Source organism: Sylvia atricapilla, chromosome 15 (genome assembly GCF_009819655.1).
Source record: "Sylvia atricapilla isolate bSylAtr1 chromosome 15, bSylAtr1.pri, whole genome shotgun sequence".
NCBI lineage: Eukaryota > Metazoa > Chordata > Aves > Passeriformes > Sylviidae > Sylvia > Sylvia atricapilla.
The window spans coordinates 7,152,068-7,170,383 of NC_089154.1; the positions used below are offsets into that span (position 1 = coordinate 7,152,068).

General features: G+C 65.3%; 1 protein-coding gene across 1 annotated transcript; it reads right to left on the bottom strand.

The window, feature by feature from the left end:
- Nucleotides 1-11: 11 nt before the first annotated feature.
- CASKIN1 (CASK interacting protein 1) lies at nucleotides 12-16,659 on the bottom strand. The gene is given in 21 exon segments (XM_066329926.1): nucleotides 12-1,931; nucleotides 2,360-2,753; nucleotides 2,857-4,971; nucleotides 5,042-5,180; nucleotides 5,622-5,723; nucleotides 5,794-5,904; nucleotides 6,024-6,121; nucleotides 7,376-7,463; nucleotides 8,455-8,573; nucleotides 8,706-8,810; nucleotides 10,642-10,857; nucleotides 12,390-12,507; nucleotides 12,590-12,684; nucleotides 12,795-12,903; nucleotides 13,186-13,294; nucleotides 13,369-13,499; nucleotides 13,714-13,809; nucleotides 13,895-14,040; nucleotides 14,134-14,231; nucleotides 16,239-16,467; nucleotides 16,470-16,659. Coding segments are annotated over 21 exon segments (4,773 nt in total). The 5' UTR covers nucleotides 16,528-16,659; the 3' UTR covers nucleotides 12-1,834.
- Between the last annotated feature and the right edge of the window lie 1,657 nt (nucleotides 16,660-18,316).

Sequence of the window (18,316 nt, forward strand, 5' to 3'; positions counted from 1 at the left end):
CCTGGCAGGGGTTTTATTTTTTTATTTTTGTTTAAATATTTGTTGCCAGACTTGGTATAGGAGCAAACGTCTTCACAGCACCACGAGCCATCTACAATTCAGAATAGGAAGAATAAAGACGAGTAGAGGTGAAATCTAAGCACAGAAGAGCAGGGAGCAGCACCAAGATGCAGAGCTGGACAGATGGGATACAATACAGAGTCCATAACTTAATCATAAAAAATATATATATGTATATATCCATCATGTAGAACTTTATGGATTTTTTTAGATACATATTTTTTTTTCTTTTCAACAGATATTTTCAGGCGGGTGATTTATTTATTTTTTTTTAATTATTTTTAAAGTCTATTTTTTTTGTGTTTTGTTGGGTTTTGTTATTTTTTTTTTTTCCAAAAGAAATTTCAAAGTTGTGCCAAACACATTTGGATCAGCGACCACAACAGGAGAGACGAGGGAGACGGGGCAGGGAGGGAGAGAGGGAAAGAGGGAGAGACCACTCCACGTCTCGAGAAAAGAAAGGAACAGCAACACTTTTGTTTGGAAACCACAAGCAAAAAATGCATTCATCAGGACTCAAGCGACTGAACCAGACTCCAACTCCAGTTTGTACAGGAATATACAGCGGCGATCCCGCAGGACACACCGGGCACACGCACCCCGCGTGCACACCCACGCACACCCACACACACCCAGACAAGAGACCGACAACTAAAGCAATAAAAAGGAACGGAACCAAACCCTGAAGACACTCCAAAAGAAATGAAACACCTCCAGTGTAAGAGTTAACAAAAACCTCCATAAAACAAGGCACATCCTTTGAGTTCGTAACGGTGGAAACAGAAAGACGCGACACTGAATCCCAACGGAAAATCCGACCAGAACCGCTCGCACGTACCTTCCACCCAGAAAAAGGTAAATATTGTGCTACTCTTAGAATGAGTTTGCCACAAGACACACAGCTTAGTATAATCTAATAGTTTTTCTCAAGCTAAAATCCAGTTTTCTCTTGATTTCTTTTAAACTGCTTTATATATAATTGCTAATATTTTTAAATCTTTTAAATATATATTTGTTAAAGTTTATTTCTTTTTATTATTTTGGGGTTGGGGGAAATCTGCTTTATATCTTCTTTTTTTTTCCCTCCAATAAATTAATACTTTTTTATTTTTTAATAGCTTATCACCATCCTGTCCCCGGGCGGGGAGGGGCTGGGCAGGGGCACGTCCCGCTGCCCCCAGGGCCACCGCCAGCCTTGCCCGCCCCCGCCAACGCCGACCGAGAAAGAAAACAAAGTTTAAAAATCAAAATTAAAAACGGAGCAAAGAAACCCAAGTGCATTTTCCAGCCCGGCTCCGCCACCAGCAAACGCCATCGGTGACACGCGGCTGGCGGAGCCACCGCGCCGGGCAGGGCTTGTGCTACATTCGGGTCGCGGGGACCCGCGGCGCCGGGGCTGGCAGGGCACCGGCGGCCACCGGGTGGGTCAGTCGGGAGCCCCCCCGGAGCCCCGGCCGCGGCTCGGTCCGCAGCGTGTTGCTTTGTTTCTTCTGTTGGGTTTTATTTCTGTGGGTTGGTTGGTTTGTTTTTGTTGGGTTTTTTTTTTTTTTTTTTTTTGCTTCTGCAAAAGGGAGAGTCCTGCCGGAGCCGGCGCCGAGTCCGTGAGCACAATCCTGAGGTATCTTCTTCTTTGTGCAAACCCCGAGGGACGGGATGTCCGGGAGGGGACGGCTGTACAAAGGGGACGGGGGAAGGGCGGCGGGGCCGGGGGGTCGTGGATCGTTGTGCCCTTGTGCCCACGTAAGCCCTGAGGTTCTCGGGGCCCTGGCGCCCCTCACTCCAGCATGGCATCCAGCTGGTCTGCAAGGTCGTCGAACATGCTGCCAATGTCGTCCAGGATGCTCACGGTGCTCTTCGACTCCACGGCCGAGCTGGGCAGGGACACAGACGGGTCAGGGCAGCGCACGGGACGGGGACACGGCACGGCCCCGTCCGTCCCATGGCACCGCCCTCCTGCCCCTCTGCGCTGCGGTGCTCAGCACTGTGTCCCCAGTGCCATGGCACAGTGTTCTGGCTCCATGTCCCCAGTGTCCCCTCTCCAAGACATACCCCAGAGCACCCACATGCCTAGGTCCCCCCGCCCATGCTGCTCCAGCAAGATGTCCTTCAATGTCACCTCCCCAGCGCGATTCCAGCCAGGGTCCCCTGATGCTCCACCAGTGTCCCCCAGCACCATGCCACTCCCACCGTGGTGACACAGCCTGACCCCTGTGCATGGTCCTTACGGCCTCCTGTGCTCGGTGGCACCGAGTGGCCTCACACCCTCCCCGCCCCGCCACCCACGCCTGCATCCCCTTACTCTGCCGCCTGACTGTCCTCCTGCTTGATCTTCTCCTCCACAGCCTGCAGCGCGGCGGCCAGGGACGCGCTCGTCTCCTCCAGCTTCTGCTGCGCCAGCTCGGGGCCGGCGCTGTCGACGGACGGGCTGGCGATGGTGGAACGCGGCGGCTTCACCGGCACCTGCTGGGGCTGCGCGCCGGGCGACAGGGGCTTGGCGGGGCTGGAGCAGAGCGAGGGCGGGGTGCTGGAGGGCTTGGCCGCGGGGCTCAGCTGCCGGGCTGGCGACGGGGCCGGCGTGGAGCTGGCGCTCACCGACTGGATGGCGGCGTGGGGCTTGGGGGGCTTGGGCGCCGTGGGGGGCGGCGTGGGCTTGGGGGACACCGGGGGCGGCGTGCCGTGGACCCGCTTCACCTCTGCGGAGAGAAGGGAGAGGGGCAGGAGGGCGGCGGGGCCGGCTGGGATCCCCGGAGAACGCCCCGGGGGACGGCCGTCCCTGGCGGCTGGCGGGGCACCTACCTGGGCTGCCGGGGCTTGGGATGGGCACCTTTTTGGGGACGGGCACCGGCGGCCCAGGCATCTTCTGAGGCGGCTGCGTCAGCACAGGCTTGGGGGACACCGGCGGCTTGTAGGGCTTCTTGGGCTCGGCGGGCGGCGGGACGAACTCGGGGCCGTCGGGGCGGGCGGCGGGCGGCGGGGTGGGCGGCGGCTCAGCCCCGCTCAGCTCCGAGGCCGGCCGCCGCTTCACGGTGCCGGTGCCGTTCTGGTACACGGCCAGCGTGGCCGGCTCCAGCGCCGGCTCCTTGTCCTTGGCTTTGGGCCGGCGCTTGACGGTGTCGGACTCGGTGAGGACGAAGCGGACGCCGTCCTGCTGGCTCTGCCTGGCCCGGATCCGCCGCTTGAGCGTGGCGCTGGCCTCCACCTTGGCCAGGTCCCCGTGGCGGTGGGCCGGGGACAGCCCCTCGCCCGTTTCCCCCCGGGCCGGCCCCAGGGGCCGCGGCCGCTGCTTGATAGTGAGGGTGCCGTCCTCGGCGAAGGGGATGCCGTCGGGGGAGCCGCCGCGTTCCACCCTCAGCCGCTCGCCGGGGCCGTCGGCGGCCGCCTCCGACCGCACGCTGTCGGCGCGCTCGCGGCGGGCGGCTGCCACCAGCCCGGTGACGGGGCCGCTGATGGTCCGGCGCCGGTTCACCACCTCCCCGTCCAGCCCGATGGCCTCCTTATGCTTGACGGTGGCCAGGACGGTGGCCACGCGGGCGCGGTCGGGGCTGCCCGGGGGCGGCCCGGGCTGTAGGTAGTAGCCCTCGGGGGCCTTAGCCGGAGCCGGCCCCGGCCCGGCCGCCACGTGCGGCTTCTGCAGCGCCAGCGCTCGGGCCCCGCCGCCGATGGAGGACATCTCCAGCATGGCCGCGATGCTGCGCACGCTGCCGGCGCTGCCCGTGTCCACGCTGCCGCCCAGGTCGCTCGCCCGCCGCTGCTCCCGGCGGCCCTCGCCCTCGGCGCTCGGGGCTCCGACGGCCGCCTCGCCCTCACCCTCCTTGGGGAAGTCCTCGGCCATGCCGGCGCTGGAGATGGCAGAGCTGGAGCGTTTGGGAGGGGGCGGCGGGGGTCCCTTCTTCTTGGGGCGGACGGCGAAGGACTGGCTGCGGTTGACGTTCTTGTCGCCGCCGGCGGGCGCCCGCACCGAGTGGCTGCGGCCCACGCGGCGCTGCACGGTGGCGTAGGGCCCCGCGTCCGGCACCAGCAGCTCGTCCCGCTCCTGCTCGCTGTCGGAGGCGGCGTAGCGGTTCAGGCTGTGCGCCCGCTTCTTCGGCCTGCCCGGCTCCTCCTCGCCCTCGCCCGCCGGCGGCAGGCACAGCACGGGCACGGAGACGGGCAGGACGGGCACCCCCGGCGGCGCCGCCTCGCCCTCGGCGGGCTGCGGCAGGACGTAGGCGAAGCCGCGGTGCGTGGGCGACTGGGGCAGGGAGCGGGGCGATGCCGGGCGCTCGCCGGGCGGCAGCAGCTGCGGGGTGGGTTTCACCTTGGCGGTGGCGTGAGGGGCCGCCGGGCCTTGTGGGGACGAGGGTCGTGCCTTGCCGGGGGTCTGCGGCGGCGTCAGCTGCCCGGCGGAGGTCGGGAAGGGCTGCCGGGGTTTGCCGGGCACCGGGGGCACGCTGGCGCGTTTCACGGGGTGGCCGTGCCGGGGCGGGCGGCTCTCCTTGGGCGGCGCTGGAGGGCTCTCCCCGGCTCCCTCCGCCAGGTACTCCTGGCTCTTGGAGATGGCGGCGGCGGGAGGACCCCTCGGGCCGTCCCCCAGCAGCTCCTGCGAGCTGCTCATCAGCCGGGCGCGGCCGCCCAGCCCCGGCGGCGAGCGGTAACCGGGGGCCGCGGGGTTCGCCGCCTTCTCGGGGGGCTCCTCGGGGCCTTCGCCCGTCATAGCCACCTGCAGCTCGCTGCTGAGCTCGCTGTCCTGGAAGGTGGTCATCTTGGGCGACTGGCACTCGGGCGGCTCCGGCGGGGGGGACTCGATGGCCAGCACCTCTGGGGACGGCCCCGACGCCTTCCTCTTCAGCGTGCCCGGCTCGTACTTGCCCAGCTCGGCGCGCTGCAGCTCCGCCAGCTTCTTCACCGCCAGCATCAGCTTCTTCTGGTGGCCTGGAGGCGGGACATGCCATCAGTGTCACCGCCAGGGCCACCGCAGGCGGCGCCGCGCGAGGGGCCTTACCCAGCTTGGTGATGCCGATCTCCTGCAGGTCCTCCCAGGTGATGTCGGTGATGAAGTCGATGTTCTCGTAGCCGTTCTCCACCAGCACCTTGTAGTACTGGGACAGGCCGATCATGGAGAGCCACAGCGCCAGGTTGGCCTGGGGTGGGGTGCGGAGCAGGGCTCAGCACCTGCTGGCAGCAGGGTCTGGCCCCACCAGCCCAGCACCCACAGCACACAGGAGATCCCATTTGCTGGGGGATCACAGCCTCAGGGGATTCTCCTTGTCCCTGTGCTGTCCCTGTGCCCCACAAGCATCCTGGGCTATTCCCAGCCCTATTCCCATGGGAGCCTCTCACTGTGCCCAGACATTGGGGCAGGAGGGGTGTCAGGGGACACAGTGCCACCCGCATACACGTGGATGACAGCTGGCACCAGCCTGCTGGTCCTTGGGGAACTGTCAGGAGGGGACATGGGCAGCCCTGGGACTATGGAGCCAGCTCCCACTCTTGTCCAGTGCCACCCCTCCATGGAAGGGAGGAGAGGACTCGTTCCCACCATGGATGTGGCTCCTGTCCCTCTGGCCCTGCACAGCTCTCACCGGTTTGTACTCGGGCAGCCACTCGGGGATGTTGAGGTTGTTGATCTCGGAGGCGATCTTCTTCCTGTGCCCCGGCTTGGTGACCCCGATGGCCGTGAGGTCCTGGGGCAGAGAGGGGGGTCAGTACCGCCCTGCTCCGGCCGTGCCTCCCTCCCACCGCCCCCGGCCCCACCTCCGGCGTCATCCGGCTGATGGTGGTGATGTCGTAGCCGGCGTTGATGAAGTTGGGCGCGTAAAGCTGCAGCTGGAACTTGCAGAGCCACTGGTACACGGCCTCCGAGCTCTGGAGAGAGAGGGACAGATGGATAGGGGCAGCTCTGGGGATGGGGACCCGCCACTCCGGCCCTTGTCCCGCAGGCTGTCCCCATACGCTCCCCACGGCACCCAGCGCTCCCCGCTCACCTTCCCCTCTGACGGCGGCTCCATTTTCTTCAGCTGGGGCTCGGCGGGGGGCTGGGGGGCGTACGGGGAGCTGGCCACACTCTGCGATCGCGACGAACCTGCCGGAGGGGCAGCGGTCAGCGGGGCCGGGGCTGCCCAGCCCGGGGCTCTGGCCAAGTGGAAGGGAGAGCCGAGCCCTGCCCCGGGCGGGATGCCACAGCCACACCCCCAGGTTGGAAGGGCCAAGGTAGGCACAGGAGAGCGACACCCAGCCCAGCACAGCAGCCCGGAGCACTCCGCCGTGCCCTGGACACGGTGCTGCTCCTCGGGGAGGGGCAGGCGAGCTGCTGCGCCCAGCACGGCCCCCAGCAGTGGGATTCAGCCAAAACTCTCCTCCAGAGAGAGTGTCCCTGGTGCCCAGGTAGAGCCAGAGGGGTCCCTCTGCCCAAAACCCTCTGGCCCCACTCCTCTGGCCTTGACACCAGACAGGCAGGCTCGCACGAGCTGTTCATACCTCACGGGCATCCCTTGGTGCCCACCCTCCAGGGTAAGGAGGGCTGCCCTGAAATTTTTGCCTCATGTTTTCTGATCAGGATGAACAAAAAAAACCCCCTTCCCTCCCCACCAGCAACTGCATCTTCTATGAGTGTGTGTGTGTGTGCATCCTTGTGCGTTCATCCTTCGGGCATCTGCATCCCACTCGCGTGGGCATCCTTCTCACATGTGCATCCCTCTGCCGTGTGCATTTCCCTCACGTCTGCATCCCACTTGCGTCTGTATCGCTCCGGCATGTTTCCCCCTCCCCTGGCAAAGTCTGCAGCCCCCTCCCCGCGTGCCCACCCCTCTCCATGTGCGCACCCCTTCCCCGGAGCGCAGCCCCCTCCCCGGCTCTCTCTGCCCGCAGCCTCCTCCCTCCCCGCAGCCCGAGCAGCTCTGGGCATCCCCCCCACGTCCCCTCCCACGTGTGCATCTCCCGTCTGGCCCCCCGATTCCCAGGCACGTGCCACTCCCGTGGCGTGGGCACCCCCGTGGCGTCGCCATGGTCCCCTCGACCCCCCCAGACGGCGGTGGCGGGGGGGACACCCCCGCTCGGGCTCCAGCAGGGCTGGCGGGGGGGCCAGGGAAGGGAAGGGGCCGGGGAGCAGCGGTGCCCCCCCTGCCCGCCCCACGCCGCCCCCCGCCCCCCACGGGCCCCCACTAACCGAGGCAGGAGAAGGCCTGGCAGCAGCCGAAAGGCGAGAGAGTCATTTTTTACCCACACGTTTTTCTTCTGGCGACGGGTGCCGTGGCAATAAAAAAAAAGACAAATCCCTGGATCCACGGCACGGCCAGGGCTCCTCCTGCTCCGGCAGCCGAGCGGCCGCAGCACGCACCTGCGGGGATGTCCTGCGCCTTGGCCGGCCCATCGCCCACGGCAGACTCTTGCGCAGAAGCCTTCTGGGAAAGGACCGTTGCCAGCAGCTGAAAAACACCCCGAGAAGGGGGGAGAGCAGGCAGGAGTGAGGCGGGCGGACGGGACCGGCGGGCCGGGGGGTGCGTGTCGCGGGTGTCGCGGGTACCGTGGATGCTGCGGGTGCTGCGGGTGCCGCCAGCTCAGGCGAGGGTGGGCAGGGCAGGGAGGGTTGCAGCAGATTTCGGCGGCAGCGGGGAGAGCGGGAGCCGCGGGAGCAGCAGATGGTGCTTTGCCGGCAGCAGGAGCCCACGGCACCGCCGCACCCCAAATCCAGCCTGGCACATGCCCAGCCCAGGCTGCCGGCACGGGCTGTGGGGTCCCCTGTGCCCACAAGACGGAGCCCCCCTGGCTGGCAGCATGGTGTGGCTCGGGGAGACGTAGGCATGGCAGGCAGGATGCCAGGGTATGTGGGCTGGCGGGTGCTGGGGTCAGTGGGCTGGCGGGTGCCATCGCTGGGGAATGGGACAGCCCGGGGGCAGTGCAGGGCTGTTGTGCCAGCGGTGTCAGGGCAGCGTGCAATGCTGGTGGCAGCAGCGCTTTGGTGACAGTAATGCATTGGTGGCAGCGCGCTGTGCTGATGGAGCAGCATGTGCAGTGCAGTGTGTTGGTGGCAGCAGTGCACTGGTGGCAGTGTGCCATGCTGGTGGCAGCAGTGCGTGGTGCTGGCTGCAATGTGCCGTGCTGGTGGCAGCAGAGTGTGCAGGGCAGGGCAGGGCAGTGTAGAGGCCCCTGCGAGCAGCAGCAGAGACACAGCACGGCAGCCCCGGATGGACCTATGGGATGTTTTGCCAGGGGCTGAGCCCAGCCCTCAGGGGCCAGGTGGAGGGGACACGCTGGTGGCCACTGTCGGTGACAGCGTAGCTGGTGGCACACAGAGTATCAATGAGACCGCACAGCACCCGGTCAAGCAGCAATCCCAGCTGGGGTCAGGGCGGGCAGCAAACGCTGCAGGACTGCAGCCAAGAGCAGCTGGCACAGTCACCTCGGGGCTGGCCTTACCTTGACGCCTTCGGAGCCGGCGTGCAGGGCGTGCGCCCCGCTGCCCGCGCTCTGCCCGCTCCCCGAGCTGCGCGCCGAGGCCACGCTGCCCGTGCTGCCCAGGCTGCTGCGGTCACCACCTGCACAGAGAGGAGAAGAGAGGCTGTCAGGGCTCTGAGCCGCGCTCTGAGGGGACGCCGCGATGTCCCACCGGAGCCACCGGCACGTCCTGGCAGGTGCTGCTTGTCCCAGCTGCTCGCGGCTCGCCGTACCTGCGAAGGGTTTCCGCAGCACCCAGATCTCCTCGGCGGGGGCTGGCGTGGATCCGCCCTGCGACGGTGACAGGTGGGAGGGGCTCATGTCGGCCCCGCGGGACCCTTGGTGGCAGAGCAGAGAGAGCGGCTGTCAGGTGTGTGGCTCTGCGCTCGGGCTCGCACGGGTGTGGCACGGGGCAGGTGACCACGGCCCCGGGGCTGGCGCTGCTGCACGTGGGAACAACCCCACAGGGAAGGGATGGGGACCCGGGCTGTGCCCCTACCCAGGGATGCCAGAGCCATCCTAGGGCTCTGTCCCACCCCAAGCTGGCAGAGGTGACAGTGACCTGGGCCTGCGTTGTGCAGAGCATCCCCTCCCTACTGCCAGCCAGGGACAGATCCTGTGGCAGACCCAGGGACACAGGGGGGTTTCCAATGCCCTGACTCGGCCTGGACAAGGGACAGGGACCGTGTCATCCCTTCACAGAACAGAATGGGGACATGACCCAGTGCAGGGAGCAAAGGGAGCTGGGCAAACTCAAGCAGTGGAGACCAGGGTCCCCACTTCACTGTCCCCTGTCCCATGCAGTGCTGGCCATGTCCCTGCAGCTGCCTGCACTCATCTGGGGGGACACGGGGGCCAGGCAGGGCCAGGCACCAGGTGCTGAAACCCTGGTGACACAGAGGGGACACAGCAGTGGATGACAGGCCCTGGTCCTCCTCTGGGGCACAGCTTGAGGGTCACCCCTGGGCATGGCTCCTCACCAGCTCACCTCTGCCACCTGCACCAGGGACACCCAGCGCTGAGCCCAGGGGGAAAACAGCATCAGATGAGATGGACAACAGCCCAACAAGGCCAGTGCTGCCACGGCCCCACCGCGGCTCTGTCACTGTCCTGCCAGCCACGGGGCACTGCCACCCCACCGCCAGCCATGGGGTGTTACCACCTCACTGCCAGCCACGGGGTACTGCCACTCTGCCACCAGCTGTGGGACATTGTCACCCCACTGCCGACCAGGCCAGTTCTGTTCACAGAGCTGCTCACTCCAACAGCACCAACCATATCGAGGGACAGGTGGTACAAGGTGATAAAGTCACTGAAGGAGCACAGCAGAGAACAAACAGCCCCACCAAATCGGGCTGGGACATCCCTGAGCTGCACATGCCACAGTCACACCAAGAGGAGCCTGGGCTTGTGCAGCTCTGTGCAGCCCCACCAGGAGAGAAAGCCCTGGGGCAAAGAAGTGCTCCCTTGTCCCCAGTGCCAGCATGGCCACCCAGGGCTCCCCAAAACGACCTCCTTAGCTGCTGCCACCAGGGCATGTGCAAAGACCCCTGGCCCCAGCCATGGAGGACTGCACCCCGGAAACCCCCCTGCTCCTGGGTGCTCTCGACGCACGGACCTGCAGCATCCGTCACCTGCCTGTGTCCCGGGGATGGTCCCCAGGGTTCAGCTGGGCTCTGCCTGCACTGAGCCAGCCCCAGGAGCATCCCCTGGGAAAGCCCCCAGCGCCGCAGCCCCTTCCAGCTCCACGGGCACTGCCCCGACCTGCTCAGAGCCGGGGGCTGTGGCCAGCAGAGGGTCCCTGTGCCCATGGCACAGAGCTGTGGCACCGTGCTGCCAGCCCTGCCTTGGCACAGAGCCCTGAGTGCTTTGGGGGTGCTCAGGCACCCGGAGAGGAGCGTGGGGACAGCGGGGTGGGCAGGGTGGGCCGTGCTGCGGGCACACGGTGTGACAGTGGCGCTGGAGCGGGTGTGCGGGGGGAGCGATGTGCCCCCGCTGTCCCCGCTGCACACATGCATGCTGCATGCACACGCTGCATGCACACACACACGCCCTGCAGCCCCCCCGGTGAGGGGAGAGAGGCCGAGCAGAGAGAAAAGACTCGACACACGCTTTTAAAGGAAAAGAAAGGAAAAATCCATGGAGAGCACGAAGCGAGCGGTGAACTACCTTGTCCGTAACGCGGCTCGTCGGCACTGCTAGGGGAGAGCCTGTGATAGCCAAAGGAACTGAAAAGAGTCTGATGGGAATGTGGTGGTGGAGGTGGAGGTGGAGGCAGGGAATGGAACGGATGGGACGAGGCGTCACCGTTTAGCACAGCAGCCCCGTAAGCCGGGAGCGGGATCTTTTGGAAGTGTTGGGGGATTGTTACAGTCTCCCATGAACCTGATAATAAAACATAACAAGAGACAAAATGAAAAGAATCAAAATAATAGAGACACGCTCAGCGCCGCCAAAAAAAAAAAAAAAAAAAAAAAAAAAAAAAAAAAAAAAAAGTGAGAGAGAAAAAAAAAAAACAAACAACGAAATAAAGGAAGAAAAGAAAGGGGGGGAAAGGCAGCAAATCAAAAAAGCGACCAAAGGGACGTGGAGGAGCCAGAACCGAGACCCAATGGATGCGGTGCGGAGCCGAGCCGAGGAGCAGCAGCAGGAGCTCAGCACACACACAGCCCGGCGCAGGGGACGGACACATCCCTCCAATCCGACAAGGACACCGGGACAGCTCATGGGGTCTCACTGGGACTGCCGGGGTCCTGCTCCCCGCAGAGCCAGCCCAGGGAGTGGGGCTGCAGGCAGGGCCAGGCTGGGCACCACAGCACCAGCACCTCCATGTCCAGCTGGATGAGCCGTGACACAGCCCCTGCATCCCACACAGAGCCAAAGGAGTGGCTACAGAACCCCACAGCCTGGCTAGCACTGCTGTGGGCCAACTGCAGCCCAGGAGCCACGGAGCACAGCCCAGAAGCCACAGAACACGGCCCAGGAGACATGAATCTCTGGTACTGGCACACGACTCATACCCGGAGGGTGGCTCTGCCCCTGCCTGGCCAGCACCCAGCACCTCCAGGGCTGCTGTGGATTGCCCGGCAGCACTCGTGCTGCCACTCCCTTGAGACATTGTTCAAGTGCCACCATTCCCTGCCCGTGTCCCCATAGTGTGGCTGCCCCCAGGATCCACTCCCAGGGGTGGGGTGAGATGACTGATGTGGGGCCTTTCAACGCTGCCTGCAGAGGCACCAGCCCCACTGAGAGGGGACAGCCTGGGGAAATCCCGAGGGTGGCACACCCCACCAGGAGCCTAAAGGGATGATGGTGGGAATGGGATGAGGATGGGGACAGACAGCCACATGGCAAGGGAACAGGGGCCGATCCCTGAGATGGCCCCTGGCTGGAAAGATGGTCTCTGTGTGGCAACATCAGCTCCCTGCCACTGGTACCCAGGCCCTACACAGACGCTGAGCACCAGCTCCTGCGACACCACTGCTGTGCTCATCCACCCAAACCACAGTGATACCCCTGGGTCTCCTCATGCACCAACCTCCTGGCACCTCAAACACCTCCCCTAGCCCAAGGGCAGCCAGGACTGACCCTCAAACATCCCAGGGCTGACCCTCAAACATCCCAGGGCTGCCAGCACCAACCCCCAAGGCACCACGTGGACACCCACCCCACAGACACAACGGGAACACGGACTCTGCACACTCAATGGGATCACCAGCCCCACAGGCACAATGAGGACGCTGACCCCCCACACTTGAAGGCACCGTCCCCATGCACACGGCGGGGACACGGCCCCACACGCATGAGGGGCATCGCCCTGGTTTGTCATCACTGCTGCACCCCCCGACACGCCGGTCCCCACCAAACCAAGACCGGGCTCCCCGGGGCTGGGGGTATGGGAGGTGGGGATTATTTGCCTGTTCGTTTGCTTATGGCCTCCACCAGGCTGGAGGGGAAGTATCCCACGCGGTCGTTGCCCGTGCGGTTGTCGTGGATGCAGCCCTTCCAGCGCCCGTCTGCGTGCTGCTCCAGCACCTGCGGGAGGCGCGGGGTCAGGGGCCGGGCCAGGGGCCGGCGCTCACACCGGGCTGTCCCCGGCCCCCCCGGCCGCACTCACGGTGATGACGTCCCCGGCTTTCACGTTGAGGCTGGTCAGGTCGTAGTTGTTGCAGTAGTCCTTGACGGCCCGGACCTGCAGAGCTGCAGAGGCATCTGCGGGGCGGGACGGGAGCGTCACCAGCGGCTCAGCCCGCGGGGGTTGGCATCCCCAGCCCGGCGTCCCTGGTGCCAGCAAGGCCACTCTGTGCCCTCCAACCCCTTACCCCGCAGCATCTGCTTGATCTCCTTGCTGGCCTGGCTGGTGGTGAACTGGTTGACGATGTCCAGAGCCGTCTGATTGTAGGTGTTCCTGACGTGGGCGTTGATCCCGCTCTGCAATGGCACCGAGAGGGATTGGGAGGTGGCTGGTCCCCATCCTGCCACCCCTGGGACTCCCTAGGCTACCAGGAGATCAGCAGCTCTCAGACCTTCGTGTGTACCCCCCTTGTGACCCTCGCCCCTTGATGTATCCCCTCCAGGACCCTCAGCTCTGCTCCCTGGGAGAGCTGCACAAGCTGCTCTGAGCCCCCAGCTGCGGGGTCACCCCCTTCCCACAACCCCTGGCTGGGTTGGGGGTGCCTGGGGGCATCTGGGGGTGCCCAGGGGGGCCCTTACATCCAGCAGCAGCCGCACCACGTCCGTTTTGCCGCAGAGGGCGGCCTCGTGCAGCGCCGTGCCCGCCTTGGTCTGCCGGTTGATGTCGATGCCAGCCTGCAGCAGGAGCCTGCGGGGGGGACAGCGGGGTCAGCGGGGCACGGGGAGGACACTGGCACCGCCACCCCTGCCCACGGCACCCACCGGATGATGTCGATGTGGCCGTTCTTGGCGGCGAGGTGCAGGGGGCTGGTGCCGTTGGGGTCGGTGGTGTCCCCCGGTTTGGGCTCCAGCAGCGCCGCGCACATGTTGCTGTTCAGGAGCAGTTGGACCACCTGGCTCAGCAAACACAGACGGAGCAGGGCTGCAAGGGCGGCCCCACCTCCCCTCCTGCCAGCAGCCGCAGCTCCCCTGCAGTGGTGACACGGGACATCCCCACCCTGGCCACCCCTGTGTCCCTCCAGCTGCTCCAGCACCCCCGGGCACCTCACAGTGTCCCTGTCCCCTCCCAGTCCTCCTCGAGGGAGATCCAGCCCTGCAGGAACTTACCCCGACCCGGCCAAATTCGCATGCCAGGTCCAGGGGCGTCTTCCCCGAGTTGTCCATGATGCAGGGGTTGGACTGGTGCTGCAGGAGCATCTCCGACTGGGGACAGGCAAGACCCCAGCCCGGTGAGGGTGGGGGTAGAGGGGTGGCACCACCCCCCCGCCAGCCCCGTGCCTCCCCATACCACGTCGTAGTGGCCGTGCTGCGCCGCCAGGTGCAGGGGGATCTGCCCCTCATCCGATGGGATGTTCACAGAGGAGCCGGCCTTCAGCACCATTTTCATGGGCTCCTTCTTGCCCTGCCAGGCCGCGTAGTGCAGGGGCCGCATGCCTGCAGAGGTGAGAAACCATGAGCCTTCCGTGTGACAACACAGCAGGCAGAGCCTGCAGGGCACAGGGCCACGGCCAGGGCCCGGGGACTCGCCTTTGTTGTCCTTGATGTCCACGGCCGCCTGTGCCTCCAGCAGCAGCGAGATGAGCTCTGTGTTGCCGTTAAGCGCCGCATGGTGCAGAGCCGAGAACCTGGGGACCGGGCTGGTGTCAGGGGCCACAGGGCTGTCCCCTCCACAGCCCTGCCAAGCCCTGCCCAGCACCACGGCCCTAAACCTGCACCTCTGCAGCACCCCAGGGCAGCTGCTCTGCCCTCTGCGTGCTCATGACCCCGGGAAAGCCACCCCCGGATCCCTCTGTGGGCTTTTGGGGAAGAGCTGCTGCAGGTCTGGGAATGCTGAGACACCACCGGGCTGGAGGTGGTGGGCGCGGCAGGCACAGGGGTGTCCCTCAGAGGCTGGGGATGCAGAGCAGCGCCCTCCCCACTGACCCACTTCCCCCAGCCTGGCCCCAGCAGCGCGGCCATGAGCACAGATGGCAGCGCTGCCCTTGCCCGGTGTCGGGCCTGCCTGTGGGGTGGGGAAAGCCCCCGGCCCCGCACCCGCTCTGCTCTCGCAGCTCCGGAGGCTCCCGCCTGGGAAGCAGGCCAGGAGCTGACCTACTTGTGCTCCCGGCAGTGGCATCCTCCGTGCGACTGCGCTGGCACCCACCCCGCCGCTGCTCCGCGCCCTGGCCGTGCACGGCGTCCCCGTCCCGTCCCCGGGGCCACCCCGCTGTCACCGCAGCACGGGAACGGGCGGGGAGCCCCCGGGACACGCTGGCCTCTGTGTCTGCCCGGTGCCCGAGGGGCAGATGTGGGGTAACAATCCCCCTGTCCCTCTTCCCCGGGCCCCCGGCTGAGGGGGGACACGTCCCCGTGGGAGCAGGCTGCCGCGATGCCCAGGGAGCTGCCGCCTGCCATCCCCGCGGGGAGCGGCGATGTGAGCAGACAGCCCGCACAGGAGGCCGATCCCCAACGTCTGCCTGGGAAATGTCAACATTTTCCGCTCCAGCGCCCTGCTCAAATCCGCTCAAGATGGTGCAAATCGCAGCCTTCCCCGGGGCTGCCTCGGGGGCTTCCCTCGGGCACCTCATGGCCCAGCCGGCCACCTCGGCCACGAGCAGGGCACCGGCCCCGGGGACAGCGTGGGGACACCGGCACGGTGCTCGCCCACGGCACAGCCAGCCCAGCACCGCAGGGGTGGGGAAACCGAGGCACGGGGCTGGCTGAGCTCACACAGAGCTGAGCACACCCAGGCTCAGCCTTGGGCTGCCCTGTGCCTTCCCGGGGGATCCTTTCCAGGAGCAGCTCTGGAAGCTGGAGGCTGCTCCTCTTTTGCTTCCCTTGAGCCTTCCAGGAGCAGGATACGAGCAGGGAGAGCCCTGCCCGCACTTCCCCAGCCCTCCTGTGACCTGCTGGCTCTGCGGAGCACGGGGTGGTGACCCCCGGGGTGATGCCCCCTCGCACCTGGCACAGCGATGAGCTGGCAGATACCAGGGGACGCCCGCTGCCACCACCCTGGTGACGAGGATGAGGAGGGACCCGGGCTGCTGCGGCCATCCATCCCCAGGGCATGGCCTCCCCTTCTGGCCACAGCAGAGCCATCTCCAGGGAACAAGAGGCATCGTGCTGCTGCCCCGCTCAAGAGGGATCCCAGGGCGGGGGGAGCCGGGGGCAGCTGCTGCCCAGCCCCACAAGCAGCGCTCCCATGGCAGCCCCCTCCTGCGCGGGGCCCGGGCTGCCTCCCTGCAGCCTCATTAGTGTGATTAACGGGGGTGATCTGCTGCCCCTTTGCTCTGCTCCCGCCCTCTGGATGTGGCTGTGGAGCGTCGCCCCGGTTCCTGGCGGGGTCACGGCTCTCCCACCCGGCTGATCCCTGCACAGGGCTGGGAAACGTGGGGTGAGATGTGGGGCACAGCCCTGCCTCTGCCTCCTCTGGTGCTCGTGGCTGCTCCAGGGCAGCGCCGGCTCTGGGTGCAGGCAGAGCTCAGCCACGTGGACTAATGGGGGCCAGAGCCCTGGTACTGGGGCTGGCAGCTCGGAGAGCCTGGCATTCCACACAGACACACCAGATTCCCAGAGCACGTGCACCCCCTGCTCACAGCAGCCGTGGCACACACCCCACAGCACCCACACCCGGGCTTGGGGCTCCCACTCACCCGTCCGTGTCTTGGAAGTTGACATTGACTCTCTTTGCCGATCCCAGGAGCTCTGGAAGGGAGGGAAGGGGGCAGGATGTTAGAGGAGGTGACCGGTGTGGGGACACGGGGCACACCAGGGAGGTGATGTGGTGGCAGATCCAGGTTTCTCTGCCTACCAAGGCTGGGACTCCCTGCAGCTCCACAGGTGCTGCATGAGGCTGCCTGAACTTGCAGGCAGGAGGCTCAGAGGGTCCCTGCTGAAGGTGGCAGAGCCTGGGGGCTCGTCCTGGCACCAGGTTCTGCCCATTCTCCCCTGGTTTGCCTGGGGTTCCCCCCTGGCTCCTCCACCTGGCTGAGGCTCCAGAATGGCCTCGTGGAGCCACTGCCAGGCAGAGTTCAGCTCGTTCTCCTGTACCCCCAGCCCCCCCCAGCACTACCCTCCCCACGCTTCTGGGAAATTAAACCGCGCCGGGGCAATCCAATTAGCAGCACGAGGAAGGATGGAGCCAGATTTACATAAGATTTACCCGAAAAATGCCACTCAGGCTTTCCAGTGAGCTGCTCTTCCCACAGCGGGAGCCGGAGCAGGGGGAGAAGGAAGAGGAGGGTGGGAGCAGCAGGCAGAGCCCCGGGTGAGGCACCCACACAGCCGCCCCTGAGCCCAACACAGTGGGCACAGCTCCAGCACAGCCCTGAGTCCATGGGAGAGGACCCAAAGGCTTCGTGGCCTGGCAGGGAGAGTGGGCAGACAAAGTCACTCGAAGCCAGGGACGAGCTCTCATTGGGAGAAGCTGGCTGGAAGGGGCTGCTACAGGCAGGGAAGGGGAATGTGGGGCCAGGGAGACACTCCCTGTGCACCTGAGTCATCTACCACCTCGCCCTCTACCATGTCCCTTGTCAGTGTCCCTGTGTTTTTTGAATTCTTGGACACAAGGGCTGTGCCACAGCCCAGAAGCCTCCTCATGGACAAACAGGGCTCAGAGGGCACCAGCAGCAGGAAGGGCGGCTCTGACCAACCCTGACCCTCAAGCCTGGGGAGTGGTGCCAGGCTGAGCCAGCCCTGCCCAGCCCAGGCAGCACAGATGGGCCCAGGAGTGGCCAGGACAGAGGCTCTGGCACCCAGTGCTGGCTCCCTCCTGCACTCCAGGGCTGCCTGACTGTCCGAGCTGCAGGACATTTGCTAACGCTGACACAGCCTGGTGTGACAGGTGACAACTGCAGAGAATGAGTTCTACTGGCCACAGCAACCACCCTCTGGTCACCAGGCCCCCAGGCTGTCCTCCCAGATGTGGAGCCTCATGCAGGATGAGAAGGGCCACTGCAGGGTGCCCAGGGAGGGATGGGGACACCGTGAGGTCCCCAGGGTGTAGAGAGGGACAGGAATACCACAGAAGCCCCCAAATCCCACCTCTGCCATAACATCCCCAGGGAAGAACTGGGCATTACTGGTGGGCAGAGCCTCTGTGACACCGGCACTGACCCAGTCCCCGTCAGCCCCGTGCTGCCGCCAGCGTCCCCAACAAAGGTGGCATTCAGCTCCGGTGGAGAGGAGCCCAGCGCCACTTCCGCCGCCGCCCCGCGCCAAGAACCAGCTCCCAGGAGAAGGGGCCGAGCTGCCCCCCAGGGATGCAAAGGGCCAGCAGACAAAAGGAGCCGGTGGGCGCAGGAGCGGCACCGTGCCCGGCACTGGCTCCGATCCCCGGCCCCGAGACGGGCCCCGCTCCGGCTAATGGGTCCCTGCAGATGGAGGGTTGGTTGTCAGCAGGTCTGCAGTGCCTGGCCTTTCCCACGGGTTGATCCCAGCCAAGGGCTGAGATGGGGCAATGCCCGGGTACCAGGGTGCAGTGGTGATGCTGCTGGTGATCCCCAGGCACGTGTCAGCCTCGGCGTCACCAAACCACCATCACCCCAACGCACCATAGCGGCAATTTTTTCCTCCCTGCACCTGCAGGAGAGGCTGCGGCTGCCAAAATCTGTTTAGCACTTCCATCACTGCCCGTGCCAAGTGCTTAGTCAGTGACTTCCAGCCATGCAGTGGTTTGACTTTCCTTAAAGCTCTGGAAGTGGCCGTCAGCATGCCGAAGGCAGCTGGAGCG